Source organism: Papaver somniferum, unplaced genomic scaffold (genome assembly GCF_003573695.1).
Source record: "Papaver somniferum cultivar HN1 unplaced genomic scaffold, ASM357369v1 unplaced-scaffold_81, whole genome shotgun sequence".
NCBI classification, from domain to species: Eukaryota; Viridiplantae; Streptophyta; class Magnoliopsida; order Ranunculales; family Papaveraceae; genus Papaver; species Papaver somniferum.
The window spans coordinates 8,456,590-8,479,465 of NW_020651082.1; the positions used below are offsets into that span (position 1 = coordinate 8,456,590).

General features: G+C 36.3%; 2 protein-coding genes, 2 non-coding genes and 1 pseudogene across 4 annotated transcripts; 4 read left to right on the forward strand and 1 right to left on the reverse strand.

Annotated features, from left to right (window-relative positions):
- Nucleotides 1-420: 420 nt before the first annotated feature.
- Nucleotides 421-493, forward strand: TRNAK-CUU. Its single transcript has one exon. It is a non-coding gene; the product is annotated as a tRNA-Lys (tRNA).
- Nucleotides 494-5,743: 5,250 nt separating this feature from the next.
- Nucleotides 5,744-7,586, forward strand: LOC113345264 (annotated as a pseudogene).
- Nucleotides 5,832-5,904, forward strand: TRNAK-CUU. The gene has a single exon. It is a non-coding gene; the product is annotated as a tRNA-Lys (tRNA).
- A 98-nt stretch (nt 7,587-7,684) lies between the features above and the next one.
- Nucleotides 7,685-14,081, reverse strand: LOC113345433 (Fanconi anemia group I protein homolog). Its single transcript, XM_026589206.1, has 14 exons — nt 13,008-14,081; nt 12,821-12,902; nt 12,384-12,566; nt 12,218-12,282; nt 11,981-12,140; nt 11,509-11,754; nt 11,306-11,422; nt 10,950-11,141; nt 10,775-10,856; nt 9,615-10,606; nt 8,968-9,475; nt 8,674-8,864; nt 8,104-8,569; nt 7,685-7,738 (listed from the first exon to the last, which is right to left on the reverse strand). The coding sequence occupies exons 1-13, from the start codon at nt 14,024-14,026 to the stop codon at nt 8,120-8,122; spliced, it is 4,287 nt and encodes a 1,428-aa protein (XP_026444991.1). The 5' UTR covers nt 14,027-14,081; the 3' UTR covers nt 7,685-7,738; nt 8,104-8,119.
- A 6,806-nt stretch (nt 14,082-20,887) lies between these two features.
- Nucleotides 20,888-22,470, forward strand: LOC113345434 (bidirectional sugar transporter SWEET16-like). The gene is made up of 5 exons (XM_026589207.1): nt 20,888-20,983; nt 21,074-21,284; nt 21,363-21,524; nt 21,649-21,768; nt 21,900-22,470. Exons 1-5 carry the CDS (start codon nt 20,907-20,909, stop codon nt 22,185-22,187), a joined length of 858 nt encoding a protein of 285 aa, XP_026444992.1. The 5' UTR covers nt 20,888-20,906; the 3' UTR covers nt 22,188-22,470.
- Nucleotides 22,471-22,876: the final 406 nt, after the last annotated feature.

A 22,876-nucleotide genomic window follows, 5' to 3' on the forward strand; every position in this document is an offset into this window, starting at 1 on the left:
AATTAACTGTTTTGATTTTTTTTTTTCAAAACCCAAAAAGAAATTAGATTTCAGTTGTTGTTTGTGATTGATTAGGATTTAGTTTTGATTTGATGGAAATTTGAAAAAAAAAAAGAGTTTTGATTAATGATCTTTGTATTTGTTAATTAAGTTATGATTTTGTATTTGTATTTGTGTTAGAATAATTCAGGTTTCTTTAAGGGTTAATTTAGTATTTTTACAATCTTTTAGACACCCCTTATTATTATCTATTGGGTGGATGAAGAAATCCATAGGCCCCAATTTATCCAGGCCGTAGAGTTCCAAAAATAAAATAAAAAATAAATCACCGCACTTTCGGGTCAAATGATTTCGGCCAGTCGTTGTTCATTTCTTCCGTCTATTCAGCCTTATTCAGTAAACTGGCCACTAACTTCAACTGCCCGTCTAGCTCAGTTGGTAGAGCGCAAGGCTCTTAACCTTGTGGTCGTGGGTTCGAGCCCCACGGTGGGCGTTTTTATTTTTTACTTGCCCTTTCTCTTTTACTGAGATCAAATACAATCAAGCGAAGCAATCTTTTTCCTCCTCTCTCTCTCTCTCTCTCGGGTTTGTCCAGCTCCGATCTACACCTCTTCCGCTACAACTGAAAGAAAGAAAAGAAGAATGGTTCCCCACCACCACCGCATCAATCGCCTCCCTTTTCTCTCCCGAATTCACGTAAAGTGTAATGATAACACAGATACATTACTCTTGAATTTAGGTTTGTGTAAGAACTGGAATTACTTATGGCACCATGGACGTTGATAAAGGCCACCGAAGAATGACAGCCTCCTCTTTCTCCATTATGCTCCCAGTAACACATGCATACGAAATGACGCTTTCACCCTTCTTGCTCCAAATGAACGCTTTCTTCTTCTTAGAATTCTTCCACCAACAACAGCCGTCTCTTACTTCTCAGATCTACTTCTTCTATTCAATTTCTCTACACCACTAAAGTTATCATGCTTTTCAGACAGATAAATTTGCATCACGAAAGTCGACATGCTTTTCAATGAGAGATGAAGAAATAAAGAAAATAATGAGAAATAACGCGCCTCCAAAAGTAGTTGTACATGAAATGATACTTTTTCCCTTTTAAGCGACGTTTCTTCTTCTTTCGTTCCAAATGACTCCAAAGTACCTAAACACTCGGAAGCAAACATAAAATACATATTTTACAAGAAAACTTAGCTATGAAAGCATAAACAATAGATAAATATCAAGGTGTTTTAGACACCTATCAACTGTGTAGACATGGAGGTTATGAATGGAAAGGGAACTAGATTTTAGCATTATTGGTGGTTTCAGAAATAATATTTGAAGACCACACATCCAAGGCTTTATAAAATAAATCTGCAGAAGCATTATAAGGTATTTGAGATTTTTGGAGATGCTTGAACCAAGGTAGTTAATATCGGTTGTATAGGCAGATATTATGGGTTTTTATCGTGTATCGGAAAAAATCTGTACGATATCTAAAATATCGACGATACAAAAATTAAACGATAAAAACACATGTATCGGCCGGTACAAACCGATATATCGGGTTCACCGATACATTGATAATATCGGCAAGGGTAATTTGATAGAGAAAATTTTTTAGATACGAAACTTTGTAAATAGAACTCTTCCTCCTAATCATATTCTTCCTCTATACCGCTGAAAACTCAATCTGATTCAGTAAAGAAATTTCCAACAATTTCATTTTTCTTGATGATGGTGGAATGTAATTGAATTTGTATTGTGAAGCTTTTGATCTTGAGAATTAATGCATCATATGGCACCAAATTTTTTAGATTGCAACATTTATAGAGATTTAAAATTATAGGTATTAATGATGTATCACCGATCCGATAATATCTTTTGTATAGGTGTATCAGACCCAGCCGATACGACACCAATACACGATATTAACTACTTTGGCTTGAATTCTGCAATTGAAAAGGACATCAAATCCAGCCGAGAGGATTGATATAGTTGATTTAATAGAATATCTAAACATGTATGTACATCATCTAATGGTATTCACATATAATGGAGGATCCACTCACACTTGTATTCTCACACTATCTCACATTATGGACGTCGTTTTTTTTGAATAAAATCTAAACGTAGCGGATTTGAAGATAATATATTGGGGATATGTTCTCTTACAAAGCTCCATAACCTACCAAAAATGAATGCTTTCCGAAATACCAATCCTCACTGTCTACCAATCATAATTTCAAGGATTGAAAATCCGTTCATTTTCAACGACTGATTTTCAAAGTAGTAGCAGGTGATGTTATACCTCTAGGGATGTGTTAATTTTTTTTATAAGTATATAGAACTTTACAAGAGGAACACATCACCAAAATTTTTGTTTCAAACCCTTTACCATTTAGGTTTTATTAAAAAATAGTAACGTTTAAAGTATAAGATAATGTAAGAATTAGCATATCAGTAGGACCCTCCCTCTTCATCGTATATTGAACTAGTAAAGTTGTATATTTTCTTGGTATTTCTCTCTACATTAACAACCTCCTTATACTAACAATTGATATGGGGTAGTTAAATGAGATTTATGTAGACTTTCATGGATTTTTTGTTTGAGTGACCCTTAGAGATTTTCTGAAAATCTGGAGAATTTTAGTGATTCTCTGAGAGTATTTTAGAGAGTGTTTGTGAGTTTTGAAAACAAAAAATGAGATCTATAAAGAGTCTCTGTAATTTGTAAAGACAAAAAAACGTATAATATCTAATTCAAAATTAAAAAACCTACCGATTTTTTTTTTTATAGAAAAAGAGGTTTCCCTCATAATATTGATAAGAATGGACCATACACACTGTAAGGAAAGTTCTGGTATACCATTACATCTTCATTCCAAGTTTGGATGTTCAAGTAGTTTAAAATTGCCCATAGACTATCTCCTTTCCAGATATGCTTGATAGCGTATTTGTTACAAAAAACGGAGATTTTAGTAGCCCAGATTACATTGATTCTTGACACATGAGTGAAAGCCTGAACTTTGAAGTTTATATCCAACTTAGCTATGTTGCCTACATTTGTGGTATTCTTATATCTTTGCTCCTTTGCAACTGCGTACTTTCCAATTAATAGCAGAGAGTAGGTTTTGAATCGCTCCTAAAAGTGATAGAGTGTCCACTCCATTTTGTTGCCCACTGAAAATCCGCATCCGCTCCTACCATCTCTAGTTGTTCTGTAGTTGTGCAGTCTGCGTGGAGACCTATAGCTTCTCTGAAAATCCCTGTATGATCACAAAGAGTTAGTCCAGTACCATCTTTAGCACCTGAATTCATCATAGTAAGGACAAAATTTATTTTTATGTCAATTATTCATGTTTGTTTTGGAATTTGGTCTGTCGTAATTTTGAGGGTTTCATCATTTAATGGATTGTAGTATAAAAGGTGCATTATGTCATAATCAGACTTGTGGACTGTTTCATAGCTATTTATAAACTTGATAATGTTATTAGCCGTGACTTCACTATCTCGTCTCTTCTTTTTAAACGTTATATCGCATTTGGCCTTCCAAATATGCCATATTATAGTGCTACATAAAACCTGCCAATCTATGCCATAACCACCTCTGTTAGCACTCTGAAAACAATTGCTTAACCAATCATGGAAATTGTTAGTGCCATCTTTTATAAATTGCATATCGAAATTAAAATGCATCCAAACTTGTTTAACATAGCTACATTCCAAGAACAAGTGTGTTAAGGCTTCTTGCCCCTCATTGCAAAACTTACAATTCGTGTTTATTTCTGGAAGAATAGCCGCCACTCGCATACTATTTGGTAGTATGGATTGAGTTGCTTTCCAGATAAAGATTTTCACAGCTGGAGCAGTCTTCATACTCCAAATTTGGTTTCATTTTTCATCTGCATTACCATTAGAGTTGATTTGATTGTAAAGAGATTTCAAAGTAAACTTACCGAATTTTTATTATGCACGTTATAATGTTGATGAAAGTACCATGGATGCCTAGTAAAATATGTAATCATTGTCAAAATAAATCTCATACCTAATAAAATATGTGTTCATTGTCAAAGTAAATCTTACTGGTATCCTATGCCTAAGTTTTCATTCTCTTTATTTCACTCATTCCACATTTTATTTGCTATGCTATTTCGCCACCGGTAAGAAGAAGAGAGAGGAGATGTCCAATACACTTCATACGAGATTTACTGGTTTAATGTGCATATGACTCGTTCCTTGGTCATCAGCTCAAACAAAAAAAAAGAGAAAAACAAATTGGTCTTTCAAAAAAAAGAAATCCCAATAAAAAACTTCTTGGGGAGATAGACTGTTGCCATGTCTATTTTCCTAAAAACAATTCCCCATAATCTCTAAAAATAACAAATCAATGACGTTCAATACTCTTTCGAATGACACGGGTGCTAGAGTGACTTATAAAATCTCAATCTCATAACACGAAGTTTTAGATAATTTAAATACTAAAAGGAAAATATTTAACCAAAAACAAGAGACATTATGGACTAACAATAGTGTATATTTGAAAACTCTGAAAATCATTTGAAATCTCATCTGACTTCCCTGAATTCTCAAATCTTTAGTTTTTTCTGTGTAAAAATGAAAACACTCGTTTCTCGTGGGAAAAAAATAAACGGAAATGCTTTTCTGCACCCCGTTCCGCGCCCTACTCTACGCACATCTGTTTTTTAGCTGAGAGAGAATAGAAGAACTTGTAAAGAGAGAGAAATGAGAATCCAAATGTAGGGCGTGATCTGAAAACACATCAGTTCGGGCGGTGAGTAGGGCGCGGAACGGGGCGCCGTGTAGCATTGCCGAAAAATAAAAAGGAAAATCAATATTTCCTGGAACGAAAAGAATATAAACCTTATCCCATTGGTCCATTGGAGAATAACACCTGGCCACGGTAGAGTTTTTCCACTCCCCACTATTTTGTATGCCAAACTATGAAAACTCTGAAAATGAGGATTTCTACCAGCATTGCTTAAGTGGTAGTGAACTTACTAAAGGTGTTCCGAGGGAGCCTTGGCATGATATTCACTCCCGTCTTAAAGGACCCATTGCTTGGGATGTCCTTCACAATTTTGAACAGAGGTGGAAGAAGCAAGAAAGCAAGGAGACTTCTCCCGTGTCCTTTTTTCTAAAAAAAATCTCCATAAATCTCTGAAAATAACAAAGCAATGTCTTTAATTTTCTTTCGAATGATAAGGATATTAGAGTGACTCTTATAAAATCTAACAACAGTAAATTTGACCAACAAGAATTTAAATACTAACGAAAGACATTATGGACTAATACTAACAAGAATTTAAATACCAACAAGAATTTAAATACTAACGAAAGACATTAACAACAGTAAATTTGAAAACTCAGGAAGTAATGTGAAATCTCATTTGATTATCCCGTGTTAGTGAATTCCCAAATCTTTAGAGTCGAAAACACTCATTTCTCATGGGAAAAAAATAAAAAGGGAAATCAATTTATTTCGTGGAGAGAAAATAGTATTAAACTTAGCCCATTGGAGAATAACACCTGGCAGCGTTAGAATTTTTTTTTTTTTTTTTTTTGAAGCATCGCTGCATACCGCGTTAGAGTTTTTCACTCCCCACTACTTTGTCAAACCTATGAGACCCACCGCACCATGTTATTGGATTCTCTTCCTATCATCTTTTTTCACTTGCGTTTCAAATGGACCCATTCTCCACTACTTTGATTAGTACACTAATGAATGACTGATCACATCGATGTTTCAGCAGTGGTCTGGATCATATGATTCCCGCCAATCAAAAAGCTCATAATGGCCAGTAAGCTCAACTGCCCGTCTAGCTCAGTTGGTAGAGCGCAAGGCTCTTAACCTTGTGGTCGTGGGTTCGAGCCCCACGGTGGGCGTTTTCTTTTTTTACCATGGCAATGAATCACTTCATGGAACTGTACATGCTACAATTTTTGAAGCCAACTCAATTCCTAATCCTGATAGAAAAACAGGTGATGCACCAGACTTCTTTAGGAAGATTGTGGAAAACATTGAGGAGACTGTGGAATTGGCAAGGGAGCTGCAAAACTCTACGCCACAATTGATCTCGAAAAGGCTAGAGTTGGAAGGACAAGAATTATACAGGATGAACCTGTCAATCCCAAGTGGCACGAGTCTTTTCATATATACTGTGCTCATATGGCTTCTAACATCATCTTCACGGTTAAAGCTGATGATTTAATTGATGCAACCTTGATTGGAAGAGCTTATGTACCTGTTGAAGAAATTCTGAATGGGGAAGAAGTTGAGAAATGGGTTGAGATAGTCGATGAAGAGCGGAATCCTGTGCATGGTGGTTGTCAGATACACGCGAAGCTGCAATATTTCGATGTTAGCCAAGATGAGAACTGGGGACGGAGGATTAGATGCCGTGAGTTTCCTGGAGTCCCTTATACATACTTCACCCAGAGACATGGATGCAAAGTTACTATATATCAAGATGCTCATGTCCCAGATAACTTCATTCCAAGAATCTCTCTCGCGGGAGACAAGAATTACGAACCCGCCAGATGCTGGGAGGATATCTTTGACACGATTAGTAATGCGAAGCATTTGATTTACATTACCGGCTGGTCTGTGTACACTGAGATCACCTTGATAAGGGACTCTAGGAGGCAGAAACCTGGGGGGATATCACTCTTGGAGAGCTGCTGAAGAAAAAAGCATAGGAAGGTGTCAGGGTTCTGATGCTTGTGTGGGATGACACTTTTGATATTATGGGTGTGCATGATGAGGACACATTTAAATACTTCGATGGTACGCAAGTGAACTGCGTATTATGCCCCCGTGATCCTGATATTGGAGGCAGCATAATTCAGGATATAGAGATCCAAACTATGTTCACCCATCACCAGAAGACCGTCATTGCAGATAGTGAGGTGCCCAGTGGAGGATCGGAAAAGAGGCGAATTGTGAGTTTTATTGGTGGTATTGATCTATGTGATGGAAGATATGATACCCAATTCCATTCCCTGTTTAGAACCTTAGACACTGCCCACCATGATGATTTCTATCAGCATTGCTTCACTGGTAGTAAACTTACTAAAGGTGGTCCGAGGGAGCCTTGGCATGATATTCACTCCCGTCTTAGGTACCCCATTGGAATCACTAGTGATGGAAACGTGACAGAGTTGCCAGGTTTTGAGTTCTTCCCTGACACCAATGGTCGTGTTCTTGGTGCCCAATCAATTTTTCTTCCTCCAATTCTCACTACGTAAAATCCTAAGTTTATTTCTCTCTACTTCAATATAGTACTCCTGGAAAATTACTGGCACTTCCTATATTATATACTAGTGGTATGATGGTATTGCAAATAAAAGTATCTTGCTTGTAATTTTATAATTTCTATCAGGGTTCACAATCATATATAACGTATGATTTGATTTCTAAAATATAACGTATGATTTCTAAAACTTGTTATGTTTGGTTATAAGTTGTAACACTGTTTGCTTATAAGATGCAGTTGCTTCTCTATGTGTCTAGAAGGAAGAAAAAAAACTTGTTCTAAAATATGGACAGACTAACGATTATCCACTGCCTTTTTACAGGACAAAACAAGTTGTTCAGTTGAACTAGCAACAATTTACATATATCATTCACACAAAACTAACCTGTTACTCTGAGTTAATATACGCCTTTCGAGCAATGCTGAACTAAACTGGACCAACCTAGTTTGAGCTTCATCTTTGACTGCCATAAAAAACGCAATGTCAGAGTGTGGCCATGGGAGAAGTAATGAAACCACCAAACAAACATGGAACCCAAGGGAAAAATAAGAGGCAAAGCGTGACACAGCTTAAAGTAACTAAAAAGCTCCCTACACTAAAAAGCAGAAGAACAAACTTGTCATTAAAGCTTTAAAGACTAACATGGTTCTGAATGGCCATCAAACTTCCGATTTCTATGTGGTTTAATTAACAGTGCCATGCTTATTCTTCAGATCACTGATTTGCAAAATGAATAAGTAGGCAGGGGTGACAAAAGATGTTACAGAAATAATTACGAGCATTTATGCTTTCAAAATAAAATTGCCAATAATTTTCTTATGAACGTACCAGTTTGATGCTGTAGCTATGATTCATCTTCTGAGTCCTGCACAACCTTGCTCATCTTGGCCCTCTTGGTTCTGATATTGGAATCTTGATCTCCATCATCAGACCCAGAGTCTTCAGCCGCTACTTCAGGATTACTATACTCAGCCGACGCAACCTTCGTAGACCCATGTCCTTCGTCACCTTCAGATTCCTCATTGGATTCATTATGTGATGCAATAGATTGAACAGGACTGGCTTCAGGTTCAGGTTCTTCTTCCACAGTATCCATCTTCTTTGCATCGATTATCTTAAAATCTCTTGCTGTGCTTCGTTTAGCATGCCTCAACAAATTGACTTTGCTGACCTTGCTAAGTTGGATGAGATATTTCTCATAGTCTTCTACTTGGAATATCAGATCAGGAATAGATCGATTTTCCCTTTTGATCTTATTGAGAATTCCTTTGCTTTGCGCATTTTCTTGTTGATTCTGCACAGTTAATTAGGAAAATATCATAATTGAGGAACTACTTACAAACCCTTGCATAAGTAATGCTAGTAGAAGGAAGAATATGTGAACAAACATATACATACACTTTGCATCAGAGCCATAAATTTGTACAGAGGAACTGTGAGACTTTTGCAAGTTACTTCTGCAAGCTTCTCGAACTTAGCACCAGGTAATTGCTGTTTGCAACCCTTCGGAGCAATTCTTAGCTTTGTCATAAGAGCCAGGTACTTGTAAAATCTTGAAGTTAACTTTAAAAATTGCTCCGCTAGAACATCTGCATGTTGAAAAAGTGATCCAGAATTCAAGATACTGTTATAAGAAGAAAATAAAATGAGCTTAAATATCAGATGCAAATAAGCCTGTTTGTGTAGCCTTACCATTAAGGTTCATTTCTGCAAAACAAGATAACAAGTTCACCAGAGCTTTACACCTTGAGTAAAGATCTTCTTCCAGTACAAGTCCAGGGGTCTTTTCCCCTTCTTGATGCTGATCATGGACAGAATTTCCATAGCTTGTTGTAGAGAGGGTCTTCAATTTTGTTACGGCCCAATCAACATCAACTATAGTCGACTCAATTAACTGCAGTAGTGTAGAAGCTATTGCAGTCCCAGTTGAACTGTTTATGATAGGATAAGTTTCAGACTTTTCGATCGGACCAGTAGTCTCTGTACCAATAACTTTCACAAGTTCTGAAGCCATGTCATGGGCTACCCTTAGATCATCTGGAGCTGAACACAAATACACAGTCAGTGCCACCAAGCTTTTGGTAGGCTTGGGTTTTTCAACTTCACTGTTTCTGCAGATACCAATAGCCCAAGCTCCATGAACATTCCTTAGACTGTGAGGCAATTTTTTGCCAATCACCAACATCAAATCAGACAGAACCTAGGTGGGAAAGCAGTTAAAAGGTATCTGTTAGACCTTTAATAAATAACAGCAACAATCAACAAACTATAAGTAGCTGCAACAATCAACTAACTAGTAATGAATAACAGCAACAAGGGGAAAAACTCGGTATGATTACCTCGGATTGTCGATAAAGTGAAAGTTGTAGAAATTCAGAGAGCAGTGGCTTAATGATTTTTCGCAGAAATAATTCTATATGTTGTATATGCTGATCTTCAATATCCGAGACTACTTCGTCATCATTCTCATCTCCACCACCATTTGTGCAATTTCCTAAACTATACTCACGTAAAGACACTGACAACAAATCGCCAATCAGCCCAGTAAAGTCAGCAGAATGCACACTCAATAAAACCAATTCACTCAAGCAAATTAGAGATGAAAGAATCTGCTCCCCTCTTTCCTCCACAACTTTCCTGCCTTTGGCTGATTTTTTCTTCTGATCTGTTGATAACTTCGGCCCAGACTTTAGCATAGAGACCAATTTAAGCAAAGGAGGACCCAACAATTTGATCTCTCCATAAAGTAACGATTTTAGCGGATCACCCTTCTCTATGGATGGGAAAGATCTTATTTGATCAAGAGAAGCCTTCAAAGCAAAAGATATCAGTTTACCACAGTTAGGTGATTTGCCGCTGAGAGATGGCTGGCTGTGATTCTGTGAATCTGTACAGCCATTAGAATCGTTAAAATTATATAATTTCAGTGCCATTTGTAATAACTGACAGATACTTGATGATGCCAAGAACGATTTTCTTGCATGAGGCAATTTTAGGGACCCAGCATCAACATGAGAGCGGTCCTTACTGCATGGATCAGTACTACCAGGTATGTCATGAGAAGTCGCTCTCTGAGTCCCTCTTTTGATACCACTAACTTGTTTAGTTCTAGATATTTTCTTCTGTAGCGAATCATGAATTTCACTGAGCTCAATAAGTTCCTTTTCAAGATCCACCTTGGCCAAATCGGTTGCTTTCTCCAGTTCCATTGCAACTGAGTTTAGCAATACCTCAACAATCCCAGACAAAATTGAAGCGCAGTAGTTTCCCTTCTCAGTTCCCGAAGATCGAGGGCCAGAAGACCCAGAACCCTCATATGAACCTGTAATACCTGCTTTCACATATAAGGCAAAAAGAATTAATAAAAAGACACATTAAGAAAACCGCAAGCACGGGCTTCCCTGAAATTGATAGTCAGGGAAATCATGTTAACATTAATACCATGATAGTTTGAGTTACCCGTCCGAAAGGATAACTCTGGGTGGAAGACTCAACTAACCTTCCAAATTTTCAGTTGTCAAAAGTTTGCGTATCTTTAACAATGCATTGGAAAATACCTCACCAGCTGAAACTCTACCAGCCTGCAGTAGTTTCAATGATCAGAGCTATCAGATTTTATAATCAATTTCTGTAACTTGCATTTTATAACTCTATTGAAGGAGTGATAGAGCTACCTCATTTGCCTGTGTAAGGGAGAAACCAAAACATGCCAATGAGTAGTCAGAGGGGTGATCAGCTTTACCATGTGTCTGGAGAAGAAGAATCCAGGAGACACAAGATAGAAGACAATCCAAAGGTTCCTCTAGACAAACTTTGCCACTTTCAGATTTAAAACAACAGCTCAGATTGAGTGGTATGTCTGCATCCTGACAAAGCAATGCTTCAGTCTCGAGCTTGTGATTTAGTAACTTTAAGAAAACTCATATTTTCCAATGAAAATCAAAAAACTTGGAACTATTTTCAATTTTATTTTCTGAAAAAGGGCAAATTGAAGAAAGATATTTTGTTGCAGATTAAATTAGATTAATACCTCTGTATAAAAGCGAAGGAAGTGAGGTAAGAGAAAATCTAGTGCAGGCCCGATAGTCAATGGGTCCACCACGACAAGTTTCATAAGCCCTTCATACATGCTCTCTTTAACTCTTGCCTGATAACAAGAAAGTCGTTTGTAAGATACTGTTGGCAGGAAAGAACCAATCAAGAATGATTACAAAAGTTCAAGAGAATATTTACCTGCTGAGAGAGACATCTCTTCATCAAACCACTCATCTCATGAAAGAGTCCTGGTCGTTTCTCGTAATGTATATCTGCTTGTTGGCTGCAACTAGCTTGGCTAGAGGACTCTTGTAAAAGGTTCAGCCGATCTCTTTTGGATTCATTTTCCACCAGAATCAGGTCGATTATAGCATTAGTCGCAGCGAGCCGAACAGTTTCTTCTCTTCTAAACATAGCTTTCCGCACAACTAAAATAATATAATCCTGCACAGATAGATAGAGGTGAAGTTAAGGCAAGACTAAACATTGTTAAGCAACATGATTATATGGCTTAGATTCATAATGCAGTTACAATTTAGCGAATCGCTGCAATGTAGAACTAATTTCTTTGTTTGCCACATATACAGATAGAATTGGCAAGTCAAAAAAGTCTCTTCCAACCGGAAATTGTATTGGCAATCATTCAAATATACCGAGTAAGAATCAATACCTGGAGATCACGACTTAGTTTGACAAGAGGCAACAGAGCAGTGACAAGAGAACTAGCAGTTTGAGCATTCATGAAAGTGAAATAATCCAACAGTTCTTTTAAGCGTCCAACATGTTCCAACATGAGATACGGATACCTCTGAACCAGAACTGCAAGAAGCCTGAAGAGAGCAGATAAAAGGTAAGTATCAACTATCATAAAATGCACGTCATAGACCTTTAGGAAAGCTGCGGTTACTTGATAATAGGCAGACTCTGTTGATGTTTAGTAGAAAGGATGCGATATTTACACTGCTCGACAATCTACAAATCATCAAAAAAAAAAAAAAAACTAGCATGTTAGTACTTAATACCTGACAAGCTTAACATCCACAAGTGAGACGAACAATTAGTAAAACTGATACCTCATTCCGTGCCATTTCATAAACATCAAATAGTATCTTCAGTACATGAATACCAAGCTCCTCAATGCCCATCAAATCATCAAATCCAACTTCCTTACACTCTTCTGCTGATTCTAGCAGAACAAGCCCAAATTGCACAATGCTAGGTACAAGATGTTCCCTTCCGAAGTTGCTCTCATTAATCTACAACAAAATCAAATAACATTCTCAACCACTCCTATATTGCAAACAAGCTGTATTCATACCCAGTTTGGACAAGCAATGGCAAATTAAAAACAAGATTGTACACACAAGTCCACTTGCTTCACAACCCATTTTATCAAGAATCCCATCCCTTCATTTGCCAAGCACTGGTCCAGATGTGGTACAAACAGTAAAGCTGTTATATGCAACAGACATGATATACATGCAACAAAGAACAAAAAAAGATCAGTTACCGCTCTAGTCACAGCCTTCTCTACTCTTTTAACAGTTTGTAAGCATTCATCCTTAAAAGTATGCGGCAACCATTTACAATCTCTGCAAATTTGACACCAAATTCAACAAACTACTTTACTGTGAAAAAATCAAAAATCAAAATACAATACTTCATGTTCATACATAGTGTTGTTTCGAATTGATTACCTTGCGTATTTATACTCCTTATAAGATCTAACAACAGCCATTCTAAGAACACCAATAGCGCTTTCATTAAATTTACGAACCCGACAAATAGACAGTAAAACAGCAACAGTGAAATGATTGCAAGCTCTTAAATCATTTTTAACTAATCCTAATATCTCCTGACCTAATGATGGATCTTGTTTCACAGCAAAATTGAAATGCAATAATACAGTTCCTTCAACTTGTCTAACAATTGAACTCATTTTACTTAATCCTCCAAGAAATCCAATGATTCCATCAATCACTTCTCGTTTGCTAAAATCATTCGAAGCTAAAATCAAAAGTTGATAAATCAATGAAGGCAATTCCTGTAAATCAACTTCTCTCATTCCAGTAAAAACTTTATCTAGAAATTCTCTCGACCTAATCTTATCGAGAACTGAAAAATCTCGAATAATCGAGACAATCTTAACTAATAAACTCTTCGACCATTCGATTTCCAAAATCTGATCGAGAATTTTGTTAACATGATCTCTTCCACTATCGATTTCGTCTCGAATTAGGTCAAGTAATCGAGGGAGGAGATCTAGAGGTTGAGTATCATCAGGATCAACAATTTTAGGGAAATCAGAAACAATCAAATCAACAGTTGATATGAGTTTGTTTTTAGGGAGATTATCGATGTAAAGAGCAAAGAGATTGATGATTTTAGATGAGTTTGAATCGTGAGGGATTTTGTGAGAATGGAAGAGGTTTAAGTAAGTCTGTAATAGAGATGAGAATAGAGATGAGATATTAGGGTTTTGGAGTGATTGAGAGATTACAGAGATTAATGAAGAGATGTATTCGGTTACTGATGATGAAGGAGATGAAGATTTGGAACGGGAGGTGAGGAAGGAGATTAGTGTTGAATGAGATGTTGTTGAGAGTAAGAAAGGTTGTGGTGCTGCTGCGGTGGTTTGAGGTTGTTGTTGAGCGAGGCGGATGATATCGGTGTCGGAGAGGGTTTGTGGATTCATGGCGGTGGTGGCAGCAGCCATGGTTTCTCTGCAACTTTACTGTACTCTGCGCGGGAAATGTTGGTAGATATTTGTGAAGGAGTGTGTCAAAGAAGGAACAGAAGTGGTATGGTCTTATTCTTACACCTTGACTACAGCTGTGTAAATGGGGTAGTAAATTAGGGTTTTACATGCCAGGGTTTTAACCAGAAGCCTATTATTGGGGCGTCACATTCCAATAAAGAGGCTTCACTTGGATTTCTAGTAACCAAAAAATTGGTTATGGGGTATCCTTGATTCAATACCAAATGTATAAAATAACCTTCAACTAAAATCAAAAACCTAAACACCAAAACTAAAATCAAAACATTCTCGTTCAAAGATCTGCTCCTCTTCCTCATCTTCTTCTTCTTTTTAACTTCCTCTCCTTCATCATCCATAAATCATTTCCTCTTCTTTTTTTTCAATCAAATTTATTTCACCATCTTCGATCAATCGACGGTTCGAAAAACTTATAATCGTCGATTGAATTCTCTATTAAAGGTGCAGAAGAAGCATATTGATAGAAGTAATCAACAAACCAATTGCATCTGAAATGATTAGATTGATTGAAACAGTAGAAAAAATTAGGTTTCAGAACCAGTTACGGTTAGGCTTTCCTCAAAAAAAAACTCAGCCGTAATTGTTTTACAGTTGGGTTCGACCAAAAAAAACCTAGTCGTAACTGATTTACAGTTAGGTTCGATCATAAAAAACCCAGCCGTAACTGTTTTACAGTTGGGTTCGATATAAAAAAAACCAGACGTAACTGATTTACAGTTGGGTTTCGACCAAAAAAATCCAGCTGTAACTGATTTACAGTTGGGTTTGGACCAAAAAAACCCAGCCGTAACTGATTTAAAATTGGGTTTTTCTAATTTTACCTAGTTAAGGTTAGGAGTTCATCATCACCTAGCCGTAAATTCGTTTTACGGTTGGCTACGAAGGAAAAACCCAACCGTAAACCGCTCTGAAAAGCTTAAAAATTCATTTTTTTTTACTTACTTTCATCCATTTTGAGAAATAAAAAGAACATTAGTTGGGTGATTTAAAATCTAAGGTTTTAGTTAGAAAAAATCTCCAAAATTTCTCATTTTTTCAACTTTTTCTTCCCACCAAAATCACTTAATATGATTTTTTATCACTAATTATATAAAAAATCTTATCAATCTAATTGTTAGTTAATTAGATTATTAGCACTAACCACATAAGGGTTATTTAGTCATTATAAAATTATTTTAGATAAGGGGTTTCTAAAATTACTTATAGATGACCCGTTTTTGTCCTATAAGGTGAAGCCCCTCTATTGGAAAGCGACGCCCAAATAATAGGCTTCTTTAACTAGGGCCTCCACATTACACCATTTTATGTCCTTCCTTTATTGTTTTTATTTATTTTTTATACAAAGAACTTTTTCATTAATGGAAATTCAAGGTTTCATGGGGGATAAAATCAAAAGTAAGAAAATACAGATAGACATACACCGTACAAGTATACCGAGAAATCTGACAAAAGAAAGAGAAGGATTATTGGTGTAGAACAAATACAAGCATGAATAAGAACCGATCAAGTCAAGAAGAATGGTTTTTCTCGGAAGTATATTCCAACCATTTTGTTTGTTTTTCTTCTTCATATAGATTTGCTCCAATAATTCGAGTGATTTTTTCAAATTTATAAACTTGTGATGGAAATTTCGTCGTCAAAAACATCATTCATGAAGATTTCGTCGCCGGATAAATAGATGATGAAGGTTCCGATGATGATTCCTCGTCGGAGCTTATAACAATGAAGTTTTCATCGTTGAAAAACATCTCAAGTGATCTTAAAACCCATGAAACACAAGAACAACCATTAAAACCAAGATGAACCTCTCTAATAAAGGAAATAAAAACATCATAAGGGTGTACAAAACTTACCAAAAGGTAGGAAAAACCTATAATAAAACTAGCTAAGAACAAATATCTAACTTAAAACAAAAAAAAAAAAAAAAAAAAAATCCCGCTCATACCTAGCCCAAGGAAGACCAGACCTAAACCGGAAATGTTGCCGGTGAAGAATTTTTTTTTTCTTTTGTTAACGAGTGAGAGAGAAGAGGGGAAAGAGAAAAAAGTTTAATTATGTTCTTCCTTTTGGGATACTGATGTTTTACAATTTATTGTCTTTAGTTTGTTTTTTTATTTTTCTTTTCATGTAATAATTAATTTTATGATGTTTCAACTCTAGGTAAATTGAAAGGGGCATCATTCGAGGTTTGTCTCTTTCCATAATACCCTTTCAATTTGCCACCTCCTTCTAGCATTTAGTGCAATTTTCTTTTTAATAAAATAAAAAGAAGAAAAATGATTTACTTTAGGGTTGCAGTTTAGGTTCTGAATCATCTAATATTATTTTATGTTATGTGTGGTTTTTGTTAGAGTACTGCTCGGTCGAACTCGCAAGCGTTGCTATCTCAAGCTTGTTTATCAAGTTTAGTTGATCAAAACTATATACTTGATTTCTAATCTACCTATAGCTATATATGTTTCGGATTATGATAGAATGTGTGGTTGAGCTTTAGACTTCACGGCGTTCATCGATTGAAGACGAAGATCTACTGAGAAGAGCTTGGAGGAACTTCATCAACAAAAGGTATGTGAAGACAACTTATCTATCACTCAGAAGTCTATTCTATTTTATCTTTTAATGAGACTAAGTCGTATAGCTATATATATATATAGACTTTTATATTATACACATTTGATATTTACAGCTGAGTATATCTCGCGTATCTATTTATTGAAATATGTGTTAGAAGCTTTTTTCTTTAACTATGTTCATCATTATTCTTGACGAGTTTAGTTGGAGACAATTTATTTGTTGGAAACTAAATATTAATTCAAAAGATGATCATGTGAAAATTGCCTTGAAATCTATTATATGATCGTGATACAGGAGTATCGTAGTAACAGTTGAGTTGGGTTAAGGCTATAGAGTGTCTAGAAGATACGTATTCAGTTATGGATGATGAAAGTAAGAAAGATGGTGCTGGTGGTGTGATGGTTTGAGGTTATTGTTTAGCGAGGCGGATGACATCCGTGTTGGAGAGGGTTTGTGGATTCATGGCGGTGGTAGCAGCCATGGTTTATGTGTAACTTACTTTACTTTGCGTGGGAAATATTGGCAGGTAGATATTTGTGAGTGTGTATCAGAGAAGGAAAAGAAGTGCCAGTGGTTTTTTTCTTTTCTTCCTTTTCCGTGGTTTGGAAAAATGGTCCAGGGCTATATCCTTATCTCAGGCAATTACGGGCAAGGGCGGAGCCAAGAATCATGGAAAGGGGTGTAAAAATTTGTTACGGGTGCAACCAAAAATTTTAGGAGGTGCAAAAATGTAAAAACAGACTTAACTATAACTTTTTTTCTTAGGGTTTAAAATGGGCTTTCGAACCAGCTGGGCAAGGGATGCAAGTGCACAAACTTACAATGGGCTGCCTCCGCCCCTAATTACGGGGTTCGCATACTTACTTCCGCAGAGAGAAGGAATATGCCAACCATGAGACCACTTAATAATCGGCAAGTGTCACCATCGAGTGCCAGTAGGTTAATACGGTAACTTAATTAGGCAATGTTTGGACAAGAATGAATTTGTGCAACACAACAACTCAAATTCCCATAAAAACCGCGCCTATATATTACAAGTATTTTTATGGATATTCACGCCATATCATGCTTCAAAAATAAAAATAAAAAATTGCTATGCCAGTTATAGGTGTCTATTTAAGAATTACAACTAACATGGGGTTAGTTAAATGAGATTTCAATTGAATTTCATAGAGTTTTCAAAGCTACTGTTAGTCCATAGAGATTGTTGGAGAGTCTCCTAATGTCTCTTGTTATTGGTTGGAGACTTTTTTTTTTATGTCATTTAAATTCTTTGAAACTCCATAATGTTGGATTAGGATTTCATAAGAGCCAATCTAACACCCCTATTATTCGAATGAGAATTGAATGTCATTGATTTGTTGTTTTTAAAGATTTGGAGAGATTTTTTTTTTATGAAAATAGGGATGGTAGAAATCTCTCCCTAAGAGTGATACTTTGGGAGACTTGGAAACTTAGGGAATATTTGTTTTTGAGAGTAGGACCAATATTTTTAATTTGTTTGAGCTAACGACCAAGTAACGTGCCAATTGCGCACTAAACGAGTGACGAGATAGCATAACAAATAAAAAGTGGGATGAGTGGAATAAAGAGAATGAAAACATAGGCATATATAGATTTATTAAGATTGACAATGAAAACATTGACAATGAGCACATATTTTACCAGGTATTCATGGTACTTTTATTAAGATTATAACGTGCATAATAAATTAGCGGTAGATGTTTTGAATTTGTAGGAAATACCATTTAGTCCTAGAAATAATGTATTAGAGAGAGTCTAGTCCAGTTAACTCAGTCATGTGTCTGTTTGGTCCTTTTTGGAAAAATATATTACTATTTAGTCCAAAAAATTATGGTTTGGTCCTCGGGTGACGTCATGGATGATGTAATTGTTATCTAGTAGTCGCAGAAATACCCTTTTGGGATCATTACATCATCTATGACGTCACCCTAGTGACATATACTCAATTATTATGAGAGAAAAAAATCATTTTCAGATTTACTTTCTCTCACCTCCATATTTTCAGATCTAGTTCTCTCTCTCTTTTTTCTCTTCTTCTTCTGCTGCTCTATAAAAGATGAATATTTGTGTGAGTTCTAGGGTTTTGATTTTGCAGAGATGATGAAGACGATTTGCAGACATGATAAAGATGATGAAGAAGATTTTTTGCGACGAAGATTTTTTTGTTTTCTCTATGTTTTGATGTTTCTGCGGTTGAAGATGATGATGAACACGATGAAGATGATGAAGACGACGATATATTTATGTGTTAAAGATGACGATGATTTTAATTTTGATGTTGATGATCTTGATTTTTGACGTTGAAGATCTTGTTTTTGATGTTTGTTGCTCGTGTTAAAGATGAAGATCTGTTGCTGTTGAAGACGATGATGTTTTGCTGCTGCTGTTGAAGACGACGAAGATGAAGATGTTGCAGTTCATTTCATAAATGAACTCTGTTTTTTTAGGTTTTTATATGGAGTTCATTTCTGGAATGAACTCTGTTTTTTTAGGTTTTTATATGGAGTTCGTATCGGGAATGAACTCTGTTTTTTTTTTTTAGGTTTTTATATAGAGTTCATTACTGGAATGAACTCTGGTTTTTTTAGGTTTTTATATGGAGTTCATTTCTGGAATGAACTCTGTTTTTTTAGGTTTTTATATGGAGTTCATTTCTGGAATGAACTCTAGTTTATATAGGTGATTTCTGAAAAAATAAGTAGAAATTAACAGGAGTATATTTTGAAGAATGAACTGCTATAAAAAAAATAAGTAGAAATTAACACGGAAGGGTACATTTGTCAATTTAATATTTTTAAAAAATTATGGACCAAACAGTGAAGGCATTTTCCCAAAGGACCAAACTGATTTGGGACCACCTAAAAAAGGACCAAACGATATTTTTCCCGAATTTATGTTTAGAAATTACATTTTTTTGTCTCTACAAATCACATAGACTCTTTGTGAATCTCATTTTTTTGTCTTTACAACTCATAAAGACTCTTTAATAAACTTTCATAGAATCACTAGAAATCTCTATGTTTTCGGAGAATTTCTGGGAGTCACCCAAATAAAAAATCTATGAAATTCGATAAAAATTTCAATTGACTACCTCTTTGTAATTCTTAAAGGTTAAGGAATCAGATGTCCTTCTCCAGAAGTAGAAGTGAGAAACTGAAATCAGAAGAAAAAAAAGAAATAATTCATAAAATATTGATTTTTTTTTGGAAGTACAAAATCTTCGAAAATCATTACAAAAAGGTTCGGACAAAAAACTGGAGGGGATTCTAGCAATAAGCTGGGCTCCAATATTTTCTTGAATTACTATCCCCTAATTTGTTAAACTGGAGGGAACGCTAATAACAAGCTGGATCCACCTGTTTTTAGAAGTCGTTCTGAAATTTTATTTGCAAAATAACTTATCGTGTTTTTACTTGTAGTAAAAAAAATTATTTTTGAAAGTGAGGTGACCATAAAGTTGACTTGAGACCGGTAACAAAGTGGGGGGAGAATCTACAAATTTTAAATGTTTGTGCGCGACCAAAAAACTGTTGCCACTAGAATTCATATATTGATTAAATCCTATCCGTAGATTCTATACTGCCTCCACAAAAGAAAAAACGTATGTCCTCTCCTTTTCGGCCGGGGTCACCCCAAAAGAAAATGGAGCTAGAATCATATCTGTCTTCGTCACCAGGAATCAAATCATATCTTTCCCTCTGCACAAATTTTAATTTTCCAAGTCAAAGTCAGGTTTATAAAGTCTGGAGATAACATTTTCCATGTGAATCTAGCAAGTAACTTGCTGCAATCCCAAGTCTCAAAAGAGCCTACAGACAACATCATCCTGAAGAAACGAAGTTAATAACCGAATGCCAGATGAAATCTATAACAACAAACCAAAATATGATTCTCTAGACCTATATTGTATTAGACGCTAGGCGAGGCGCGCCCAGGCGCTCTAGACACGCCGAGGAAAAATTAAAAAACAACAACATATATAATTTGGCATCTTGGGAAACTCGCACGTCTAAAACGCCTAGGCGAGCGCCCAGGAGGCCTTTTACAGCATAGCTCTGGACCCATCAGCGCACAAAGACACAATAAAGAAACAAAAATAAAAAACACTGAAAAAAATGATCTCAGAGAGAAGATCACTCCCTCTTTGTACTGTCTATAAAAATATGCACCACATCTTCCACATTACTATATCCACATTTTTGCCAACACTCAAAAATCTTTAATGGCAACTCCTACCATAAGCTTCATTATAGGTGTAATTGGTAACATAGTATGTATGTTGGTTTTTCTATCTCCTATGTAAGTAGTACTCAAAACCATTCTCTGTTTCCTTGGGGTTTTGTTATTTAATTATATTTAGATTTGGTTTGGTTTGAATTGAATGAGCAGAACAACGTTTAAAACTATAGTGAAGAAGAAATCAACAGGGAATTTCAAAGGGATACCGTATATTTGCACATTATTAAGTACATCATTATGGACTTATTATGGTCTACTTAAACCTGATGGTATGCTTATTATCACCGTTAATGGTGCTGGTGCTATTCTTCAAGCCATATATGTTACTGTTTTCATCATCTATGCGCCGAAAGACTCTAAGGTTTGGCGTACATACTTAGATTGATTATTTATCTTTATTTTCTCTATAACTAAGTATGTATTTTGGTTATGTCTGCAGATTACGCATTTGAAGTTAGTGGGGATTTTGAACGTTGGGTTTTGTGGGGCTGTACTACTAATTACATTACTTGCTACACATGGAAGTCTACGACTGACCATTGTTGGATCCATTTGTGCAGGAGTAACTTTAGGAATGTATGGTGCTCCATTAGGAGCCATGGTACGTGCGTACACAACTCCCCGATGCATATATATGTTTCAATTACTCATCCATATGCATCATGCATCTCCCTGATGTATCTTATGTTCAATTCCATTTAAGCTAACGGTATACCGATATACAGAAAAATGTGATAGCGACAAAAAGCGTGGAGTACATGCCATTTATGTTGACGTTTTTTCTCTTTCTCAATGGTGGCGTCTGGTGTGTTTATTCAGTACTCGTTAAGGATTTCTTCCTTGGGGTAAGAAATAATCTATAGATCATTATAGTACGTACTTCGCTAGAATAGTGTGAAGGAACGATATCTCAACACTTAGTTGGGGTCTGGAAATATACGAAATGCACTAATTTTGATATGAACAATGCATGTAGGTGCCAAGTGTGATAGGTTTTTTGTTAGGATCAGTTCAGTTAATCATTTACATTATATACAACAACAAATCAAAGTCAAAGAAATTGTCAATGGAGAAACTGGAAGAAGACGGATCACCTGATTCGGTACATGGAGCCGTAGACAAGTACAACGAAGAGATGATGATGAAGAAAGAAAGAAGCCTAAAAGGAGGAGGGAGTCTACCTAAAACAACTGTGAGTGAGTGTGTCAAAGGTGGTGGTGTTGCTGAGAGTAAGAAAGGTGGTGGTTGTGGTTCGGTGGTTTGAGGTTATTGTGCAGCGAGGCAGATGATATCGGTGCCGGAGAGGTTTGCGGATTCATGACTGTGGCGGTAGCAGTCACGCTGCCACGGTTTTTCTGTAACTTACTTTACTTTGCGCGGTAAATGTTGGTAGATATTTGTGAGTGAGAGTGACTCGGACTATCAGAGAAGAAATAGAACTATAGAAGTGGTATCAAAACCGTACTTAGTCTTACACTCTTACACCTTGATTACACTTGTTTTTGGTGCAATTGGGAGTACATCGGAATGGTTTGGGTTCCACCCTTGGAGCGTCCACAGTGCTTCGAGTATAACTAAAGACCAAAGATTAAAAAAAAAATCAAATTTGGGTTTAGTCCGTCCTGTGGCGTAGCGGGTGACGAGTAAATTTGGTCGCGCGTTGATATAAAGTCCCCTTCATCGTTCAACGTAAATAAAGATTACGCCTGGCATGGGACGTTGATAAAGATAACGCCTGGTATGGGGCGTTGATAAAGATAACGCTTGGTATGGGGCGTGAACTATAGCAACGCCTGGTGTGTGGGACGGAGATTATACGTTCGCCCGGATTAAAAAAAAAGAAAAAAAAAATGGGACGTTTTTATCAACGCCCCAAGCAAAGTTTTCAAAACTAGTTAATGGTGGGATCATGACTATATCAACGCCCCAAGAGAGGCGTTAACTTTATGTACG